Below are 10,217 nucleotides of genomic sequence, written 5' to 3'. Positions count from 1 at the left end.
AGGGGGACCTTAGCATCAACCCTCAGGCTAATGGTCATACATAGTCAGAAATCCTTTTCCACACATCTGCCCTAGAATGGTAGAGCGAGGGGGTAGAGTGAGCTTATTCTGTCTGTTCAACTTGGACATACCTGTGACTGCTAGTGTTGGTTTCTTGAGGGAGAGGAGTTTATTTTCCTTGGGGCCTAATAACAGACACAGATGAAACGTTTGGCTTACTTGTGTGACCGAGACTTTTGATAAGAGGGTGGTGATGATGGTGGAGGGAGAAGATGCCAGGGCCATCAAACATGATCTGAGAAGGGACTAAAAAGTTGAGAAAGAGACAGAAATATCATTGTGGTATCATTGCAGTATTTAAAGTTTTATTATCATTTAAGTGGTTTTTTTTTCTCTACCTAGAAATAGTCAAGTTACCCTCAGACCCAGTCCTGTCTCTGAGAGAAGAGAAGCCAAGCTCCTAAGGACAGGGGAAGGTTCGAGGTTGTAATAACCCAAAAGGGTCAGTCAAATGAAAGAGAGCTTTATCTCTATGACAATATGGGTAACTTCAGGTTTGTCTTGCAGCTGTTGGCTACAAAATGCCTGTGTTAAAATGCAGTTTAACACAATGGCGGAGATTCTTCTATTCCAGAAAGAGACAATGGGGGCAGAGGCAGGGCAGGATCTTGTCGAGAGAGGCGGCTATGTGGTGGCAGTTTTCCCAGAGACCCCAGTGGTGATGGAGGGGTTACAGCAGCAGGCAGAGGGGACCCCACCTGTAGCTGCACAGATAGCATCAGGCAGGACAGGGAAAGGTGGAGGGAGACGGTGCTGATAGGCAAGGACTGTCATGGCCAGCTGTGGAGTGCTGTGACCTGTGCCGTGGACTCTACAACTCCCGCAGGGCTGTAGGAAACCATCCTGCAGCCCTAAAAGGTTCAGCTTTCCCTGAAAGAGCCTCCATATGCAACTTACTATGTGTCTCAGTTCCTTAAGAATGGAATAATTTTGGATAGTCCCTGAGTGTGTACCAAGCACAACAATTGGGGCTTTAGGTATAACAGAAATTCACCAAATGTAAAATTTTCACAAATTACACATTCTACTTAACCTGTTTTAGTCCTAAACATCCCGATTCAAAATTATTCACAATTCATGGATCCCATCCTTGAGTAACCCTCAGGGTTTTGGACCACAGTGTGAACACTTCTCTGGTCTCATTGCCACTGAGAGACCAAAAGTGGATTGGCAAGCCAGAGGACCTCATGTCCTACTCCCTTTCCTGTCCCATGGCAGAATTCACCAGTACGTGATGGGACATTTTCTTGTAAAATGAGGATATGGCCTCAGAATCCATCAGGTATTTATTGAGCGTCTACTATGTGTCAGGCACTCCAGGCAGCCACTCTGCATCAGAGTTGGCAGATGACATGAAACCAGTTTCTATTTCAGGCCTGGATCCTATGTTCAATTGCACTGTTAGACACATCCCAGCTGGTTAGCTCCCCACCAAAGCTCTCTTGCCAACAAGGTGGAATAGGGAGGCTCGCACACTGAACCAGGCTAGAGATTAGTTCAGTCACAAAAAATTTAAATTTTTCAATACTGTATTTTCCTAAATGTCAAAAGGCAAGTGAGTGGATGCTTTTTGTGGCCCCATCAGAAAATAAAGCTTATTGACTTAAAATCCACCTTTTGAGTGTAGTTACAGTGATTACTAAAGTTGCTACCTACTAACCTCCTAATGGGTTTCAATATAATTGTTTATGAGAAGCTGAAGGCTTTTTTTTTCTTTTTTGAAGGTGTGAATAGCCAATTTTATTATAGGTGAATACATATATCTTAATGGTAGCTGGGAGGGATGTCACCATATAAAAATCATTTGAGGGGAAGAGACAGAAGAAAGGACTTAGAAGTAATAAGACCTTATTTATTTATTTCAGCATATTACGATGGTACAAATATTTAGGTTACATGTATTGCTTTTGCCCCATCCGAGTCAGAGCTTCAAGCATGTCCATCCTCCAGACGGTGCGCACCACACCCATTAGCTGTGAATATACCCATCACTCATCCCCCTCCCACCTGCCCCACACCCAATGAATGTTATTACTATATGTACACTTAAGTGTTGATCTGTTAATACCAATTGCTGGTGAGTGCATGTGGTGCTTGTTTTTCCATTCTTGTGATACTTCACTTATTAGAATGGGCTCCAGCTCTATCCAGGAGAATACAAGAGGTGCTAGATCACCATTGTTTTTTTGTGGCTAAGTAGAACTCCATGGTATACATATACCGCATTTTATTAATCCACTCATGGATTGATGGGAACTTGTGTTGTTTCCACATATTTACAATTGTGAATTGTGCTGCTATAAACATTTGAGTGCAGATGTCTTTTTTATAGAATGTCTTTTTTTCCTTTGAGCAATTCTCTACCACCTGGCCAGTTTCCTCAGTGATTCGTTGATTCATTGATTCATCAAGTGCTTACTGTATTGCATGTACCAACAGCTATCTCAAAAGATCTCAGAATTCAAAGACAAGTAGAAAAACCATCACAAAACACAGGGTGAGAAGTATATTTATATTATCCATTCAAATGTTTATTCAGCGAATTTTTCTTGAGTAGCTACTATGTGCCTGACACTGTGTTAGACCCTGGAAATATAATGTCAAATGAAATAAATGTGGCCAGAGTCCTGCAGATAAGATTGTCATTAATGAGTTCTGCCTGTCTGATCATTTAGGCTAGGGAGTGAAAGTAGGATGAATCATGGAATTTTCCATAGGAATTTGGGTCAATGTTCAGTGTCACCTAGGGTTACACAGTCCTTTTCCCATTTGAAAAGAGAGACAGACAGATGGACAGACTAGAGTTTCTTCCAGCTGTCACTCTCCACCTTGGAGGCTGACTTCACTTGTGATCTGAGTTCCCTGAGAGTCTTACGGCACTCTGGCCCAGAAGGCGGGGACCGTGCTGCCAGCACTAAGAACCTAATTTATAGCTGGAAGAGGAAGTGACTGAGAAGCTGAAGTCTTTTGTTCAAGCCATAATATATGAATTCTTTAGCATACAGTATTAAAACCTTTTTCTCTTGATTTAATTAGATTTTTTGGAAATATGAGCTAATATGTCATATACCTTCTGCCAAGGTGCTTGAAGCCTCTTTTGATGCCTGATCTTAATGTGACCGTCTCTCAAACTTTGATATGTGCTTTTCAAGGGATCCAATAATTTTTCTAAACACGAGAAATAACACAGTGCCAAAACGTCTCCTTTAGAAAATTAGGATATTAACGATTATTTGCCCAAGACTACCCTTTCCGCATACATTATGTAATAATAGCTAATAATTTGTGTAGAGGAGAAAATTAATGAAATATTCCCATTTTGTAGTAGAGACTACCATAAGACTATTTCTAAAATGATGGAAAAGTTAAAGGTGAAATAAGTATTGTCAGATAACACAAATAATTGATTATGTATCAGATTGAGCATTAAACCTTCAATAGGGGTGAATAAGAAAGAGATCCAGGTGTCTGAGACTGAGAACAATCAAACATGTTGGATTATTGCATGAGGCTCACATAGCTTTTCATAGTATAATCTGTAAAATGGTTTTAAAATTCATTTGCTTAATTCTTTGCAATCTTTTAAAAAAATTATCTTTGAACTAATCTCTATTCTCAAAGAGGCCAAGACTGGAAAGAAATGCACAGCATTGTTAGCAAGCTTTTGATATTATTATAAGATTTTCAGCATATAGGTCTAAATTACCAAATGAAATATTTCTATTGAGGCTCTGTTGATTTGGTGTCTTGTGGATTAGCTATCTAGAGCTCCTTTCTTTGGTGAAGGGCACTAAATAAAACATTTAAATATTGGTGTACAGTTCAATTCCAAGGACTCAACTTGGTGCCAAATATTTCTTAGCTTTTTAAAATTTTTATGAAAAGCTTCTATTTTGGCTTATAGAAGATGGGTGAATTTATGATCATAGTAACCTCATATTAGAAGAAATGTCATTTTTTAATTTTATAACTTTTTCCTGAGACTTCTTGTGAGTCTCCCCCCCCCAACATTTGATCAAAGAGGATTGGCAATTTATAAATGTTAATTTAATATATTTCAGTATATTTAAAGAAAAGTTAAGTAGTGAGGCCAGGTCAGGTGTTCTGTCGCTGCTTCCACAGGGATGAAGAGAATAGTGGCTTAGGGGCTTTGCATTATATCAACATCCCTGGGTATTAATATGGGAACATGCATGCTGCTCTGCACAATTTCCACAGGGCAATAGCAAATTGCTATCACTACAAGTGGTTGAGAAAGGAATCATCTTGCTAGTCCAGTTTCAAATCGATGACCTCTTCAGTTTTACAATCATGACATGAAGAGTTGAAAAAACACATATACGTCTGGTCATAGCAGGAACATTTTCTTTAATAACTCTTTTCATTTTCTTTCCTTCTTTTTGTTCACCCTACCCTCTGAATGTGAATGTTCATTATCAAATCTTTGACCTCAATGAAACTAAAATATGAAGGGAGGGTCAATTCCTGTAATGCAGACATTTTTATTTTCTTCGGGAGTGTTGGAAACTAAAGACTCATGCGATTAGGGCATAAGAGCAGCTTCAACTTTAGAAAACAGATTGGCTGATATTTATAACAAGGACTTTTAAGTAAACCTTCAAAATAGAGCATGAAATCAACAATGTACATTTGGTACTTAAGGTTTTGATTTTGTTTTCTTTTGAAGGCAAGTTTGTGTGTGTGCGTGCAAAAGCATGTAGACAGCAGAGTCACTTGTAAGGTACAAATTTCCCAGAAAATCATGAACTCTTTAATTCTCTCACTACTGCTGATATTTCCATTTGCTACGGTGTCATCTGGTTCCTTTGAGGCTGTGTTGATGGTGACTGAACATGGGGAGGGTAAAAGGAGCAATATGTCAAATTGTGGGTGATGCCACACTTTATTTTCTCAAGTTACACATTCCCTTGCAATTATTGTGTGCCCCAGTGTTTAAAAAGTTTTCTATGCAGTTTAAAAACTGAAAAACAGTGAAAAAATGTAGCTTAGGTTCTTTTTTGTTCATCAGCATTTGAATGTTAGAATTTGTCTTAATATCATTTTGTAAAAGATTTGAAAAGGTAAGGAGTTGGATGCTTAGCTTTCATTACTCCCGTCCAGGGAAATAGTTACAATGTGACTTGCCATTTGTATTTCTAGTCTGCTAAGTTAGATTCTAAGTTGCATTTCTTTTCTTTTTAAAAATTCAGAAGCAATTTTTTAGTGACCAACTTTTTGTAAAGCAGATGAATCCTCCACTGACAACACAATATATCTGGGCGACACAGTGTTTTAAACTATAGGATGACTTGAGTTTGAATTTAGGTTCAGGGATAAAACATTTACCAAATCAGTTTTACTTCTTTCTTGTTAGTTTTAATCTTTAAATTGTTCTCCCTATATCACCAAAAATACCAGGACTGGATTCACATCTTATTATATAGCCTTTAGTAAGTTCACAAAATATTCTGGACAGGACAAGTTGTTAATCATTACTTTTAACTAATTGATAGTAAAAAAGTGAATTCTAAGGTTCAAAAAAATTAATCTCATGTTCACATTTCTTTTAAATAATTTTTTATCCTGTGGAAAGCTCTTTAGTCAGGGTATCCTTTCACTAGGATGACAGAGAACATTAAATTATGCATAAAATAAAAATATACTCAACATATTCATTTTCCTTTTACTCCTGGTTATGATAGCTTTAGAAATATATATTGAGATTTAAAAAACAGGTAAATTTTCCTTATACAAAGATTCTATCTTGCCTGGTTTTGTCACTAATATAGGTCTGTAACGGATCACTAATATCCTAAAATGCATTCCCTTGGAAAGCTACTTACTCTATTCCTGTACATTCCCCTGAACCATGGCAGGATGCCATGGGTGTGACTGATATTTAGAGGCAATAATAATAATAATAATAATAACAATAAAAAAGAGGATAAAATGAAAAAAGTCATAAAGTTAAAAAGAGTATTCATGTTTTCCCCTGGCATTTTTTAAGGTTCAGAATTTATGATGTCAAATTCTGTCAGAATAAAAACATAAATACATGAGATGATTGTGTGGGGAGGTAATTTTGAACCTGAAGATAGTTTTAAATGGAATGCATTTGACAGGCAGCCCCCACCTTTATTGACTAAATTTGAGTCTGGTTTATGAATCCCCAATTCCTAAGGAAATGATTTTAAACAAATTGTGGGATGTGTGTACACAAATTTATGACTTGGCTCTGGCATGGAAGAATGGTCTCTCCGAAAGAATAAAATCCTAGTGGTTATAAATGGGTCAAAAAGAATTAGATTTTTTTATTTATACTTCAGAAATGTAGTCAGGTGAATGAAATGGTTTCATATACATTTTTACATCCAACAGCAGTGACACACTGTTCATACATTAATTCTATAGTAAAATGTACATCCTTCTTTTTTGCTAAATAAAATTTGCCAAGTGTTCATGGACAAAAAAAACCCTTGTATTGCAACCTGAACTAGTGAAATAAAAGAGTAAGCCATGTTCCTTTCAATAGCTTTATGGCATTAGTAAAGCTATTGTCCAAATATGCATTAATATTGGCATGTGTAAGATGAAGCCTCATAAATTCTCCAAAGTGTAAACGCCCAACTTGAAAACTTTACAAAATATCATATTGGATTTTGTGACTGAATCTGCCCAGGGACATTAAAGTCCAGGATGGTTTATTTTAAGTGTACTTCTGTAGCTCTATTCCTAGCTGACTATTCTTCGATTCCCTAATCACAAAGAAATGCATTCTTATGAAGTTAAGCAGCTGTAGACACAGAATGCTGATGACATTTTCTCCAAATCTGAGTTATCTAAAGAAATCCCAGTTAGTGGTAATTCTACCAAATACTTGTAACATTCACATAAAATTTTAATTGATTTTCAAACAGTACAACTGTGCCATGAATCCAACCACATAGAATATAAGCCTTAAGCCCACTAGGTTTAAGCAATTGTGTCTTTGTAGACTAAAACTATGTAAAATAAAATCTGATAACTCCCTGGTGTTAGAGGTAGACAGTTTTCTTTCAAATCCTAGGTTTGGTCCTTTATTTTATTCAGCAGTGAAAGCCATGAATACAGAACGAATAACAGCTGTTACAATTCTCAACCATGACTTCTAACGTCAGAGAATTCAAAGTATGAACATAGTACACAGTAATGAAAAGTATCAAAAATTAGTTTACCTCAAAAAAGATAAATAAAACAGGTATATTCCACCAATACATAAACAGATGTTTGTGCTACAGTTTAAAATTTGCTGTATACAAAAGATCATAGTCCCCATAATCAGCTTATGATAGAAGCAAGAATACATGAGCCATTTAAATTGTCAGACATTATGCTTTATAAGGTATGCACAGAAGTTCAAGCAATAAATACATACATTAGTTCAAAGCCTTACAATAGCTACGCAAAGCAGATGCAGAAAAGCAGATTTGCTATTCCTAGCAAGCAATGATATAAGAGTAAAAATTCATGAAATGCATTAAAGCAACATTTTTCTTAGAAAAAGTCTGGTCATTTATGGGTCCACCAACATTTTTACATAATATGCACAATTATCAAAATACAGACCAAGCATTTCAGAAAACTCCAAAAAACCTAAAATCTATTTTCAAAGCAATTGCAGTTTTGGAGGTTTTTCTGGTATAATGTGCAAGCAGCTATTTTTTAAAATTGTATTCATATAAAACCCATGCAAAACTCTACAGGTATATGCATTCTGTGGCTGAGACTTCCTTTCAAAAGTTTTGTAACTGAGGTATGCATACTTTAGCATTGTAGTCTTAGGCCACCCTCCTGATGGTACAACTCTCACAGTTACTTCCAGTCCATCAAAGCCTTTTGAACATGCACCTGAAAGACCCATTTTCCCTTTAGAGAATCCTTACAGCAGGATCCTAGATGACTGAAAACCATCCTTCACAATACCCATCTTTCTTTTGATACCATATTGTAAACTTCCGGTTCGTTGATCATGACCCAAAGACAAACATAATGAAAAGTAGCAGTTACTGTGACGTTCTCACGTTTCATGCAATCTGCCATAATTGTTCTAATTTTTTTCTTTTTTTTTTTTCTTTTTTCTTTTTTTTTTTTTTTGCAGAGGTAGAAGCTTTCAGAAAGCCTTTTGGGTAAGTGGGAAAACCCTTTTGAAAGCCGTTATGTCCTTTTATTTGGTGTGATAGATGACTGGGTATCTCGCTAACTCTATTTGCTGACTTCAGCAAAGAATCAATGATGAGCTTAGTTTGCAAGAACCGGTTCCATCACATGGAACGGGTATGTTAAGCTCTAGCAGCCACCTTCTGTCAAAACTGTTTGTAAAGCAATAACCATAATCAGGTTATGAGGTCCCTTGGTTGGGGGAAAAAGTATTATCAAGACTTGGCACAGCACATGAAAAGCAACACGTAAAGTTTCTAGTTTTTAAGCAAACATCTGACTATGCTATTTTCAACTACACCATAACGCATTATCATAGTTTTGGGGTTTGGAGTTGTCAAGAAAACCAGCATTCCAACAATTTGGCCTGCGCAAGTCTTTGTAGGGAGTGTATTGTTAGTGTTAATATCCCGTATAAGCAGAGGCAGAATTATATGTAACTTTGGTTTGACTGAAAATAAATACCATGGACTACAATTGCTATAATCTTTGCTTTCAGTGTAAAAACTCAGCTAGATCACTTTAAAATCAATATGAAATTAATTTTTGGCTTTACTAGACCTTTTATGTTTGGTTCCTACTTTTTGTTTTTTCATTATAACTTAAGACTATAAAAAAATAGTACACAACAAAGATTAAGACCATACAAGACATCTTCTAACAACATGTATTCACCACTGAAAATAACTGACTGAATGAGGGAAAACAAAAACACAAAGTACTCTATATATAACAATATGCAATCTGCATTTGCATCAAGTACATAATTGTTTTGGTCAGTGATCCACATTTGTTGCTTTCTAGCATATCATAACTTCCACTGCAGATTTTGTCATCACCTCTGTCTTTAATGAAAGCAAATCTTCATTGCATTTAGATGGACTTTTGGCCTCAGAAGATTACTCTGTGACTGAAATTAACTTTTTTAGTTGTGGTTTTTGTCATATTTGTTTCTTTGTTTAGGGCTAAATGAAAAGATCCCAGAGGTCATCAGAAAACAGCAGGTAGTTCATGGAAAAGGTTCCTTTGTACTAATTGAAGTTTACAGAAGGCTGACCAAAGCATGTGGCTGCTTCTGTCCTTGAGCTCTTGGCCATGGTTAGAGTTGGCTTTGGTTTGCAGCTGTAGCCTTTGACTGTGTTTGCAGGTAGACAAAGCTTTATCACAAGGAGGTAAAGAGTACAGTTGTAAGATCTATGCAGATATGCAAATGTTTCTATGGTGCTTGCACAGATAATGTTAGCTTAGGATTGCACTTTACATCTTAACACTAACAGCACAGACTGGAAGCCTAAGGTTTTAGATGGTTGCAACAGTCTAATTACTGTGTTTTGTAATAACTAACTTATGTCATTTACAGTTGGTGGCACCAACATAAAAAACTAATGTTCTGTTGTTTAAAATTCAGCTAGATACAAGCAGTGACACTAATTTCTGATACTACTCCTGTGCAAATTAAAAACAATAGCAACAAGTTGAACTTGACCAGCAATTGTTTCTAACATTACAACTACTGAATGCTGGAAAATTCACATTAATGAAACTAACACTATTTTTGGCAGTATATGAGGCGCATTTGCTTTCTACAGGACATGTATCCTCATATTCAGTCATTTCATGAACCCTTAAGAGCCACATTTTTTAAATGGGCAAAGCCATTATAGAAAGAACAGTTCATTTTTTTCAAGAAAATCAGTTTTTGTCTTTTTTTCTAAAAAAAAAAGAGAAGAAAACAAGCAATTTGCCTGTTGGTACTGAATCCCAAAGGGCTGGCTTAATAAGTTCCTTTAGGGCTGTCTCCTTTATCCATGCTTAATAAATAGTCACAGTAAAAATTTGTCAAATATTCATGGTTGTGGAGTGGTTATGAAGGTCAGTGATATGTCCCTTCACGCTGAGGTTTTACAAGTCAGTTCTCATTCCAGATCTTCAGATAAAGGCTCTTCTTCAATCTCTCTGTC

General features: G+C 36.4%; 1 protein-coding gene across 9 annotated transcripts in view; it reads right to left on the bottom strand.

Moving 5' to 3' along the window:
• Positions 1 to 9,970: 9,970 nt before the first annotated feature.
• Positions 9,971 to 10,217, bottom strand: part of FOXP2 (forkhead box P2) — a 536,491-nt gene continuing 536,244 nt past the window's right edge. For all 9 annotated transcript variants that reach the window (XM_076006560.1, XM_076006561.1, XM_076006557.1 and 6 more), the window contains one exon: positions 9,971 to 10,217. This exon is cut by the window's right edge and continues 100 nt beyond it. In XM_076006560.1, the coding sequence (XP_075862675.1) occupies positions 10,173 to 10,217 (45 nt within the window). In that variant the 3' untranslated portion in view covers positions 9,971 to 10,172.

This window comes from Microcebus murinus, chromosome 9, assembly GCF_040939455.1.
Source record: "Microcebus murinus isolate Inina chromosome 9, M.murinus_Inina_mat1.0, whole genome shotgun sequence".
Taxonomy (NCBI): Eukaryota; Metazoa; Chordata; class Mammalia; order Primates; family Cheirogaleidae; genus Microcebus; species Microcebus murinus.
This window is presented reverse-complemented; position numbering and strand designations above follow the sequence as displayed.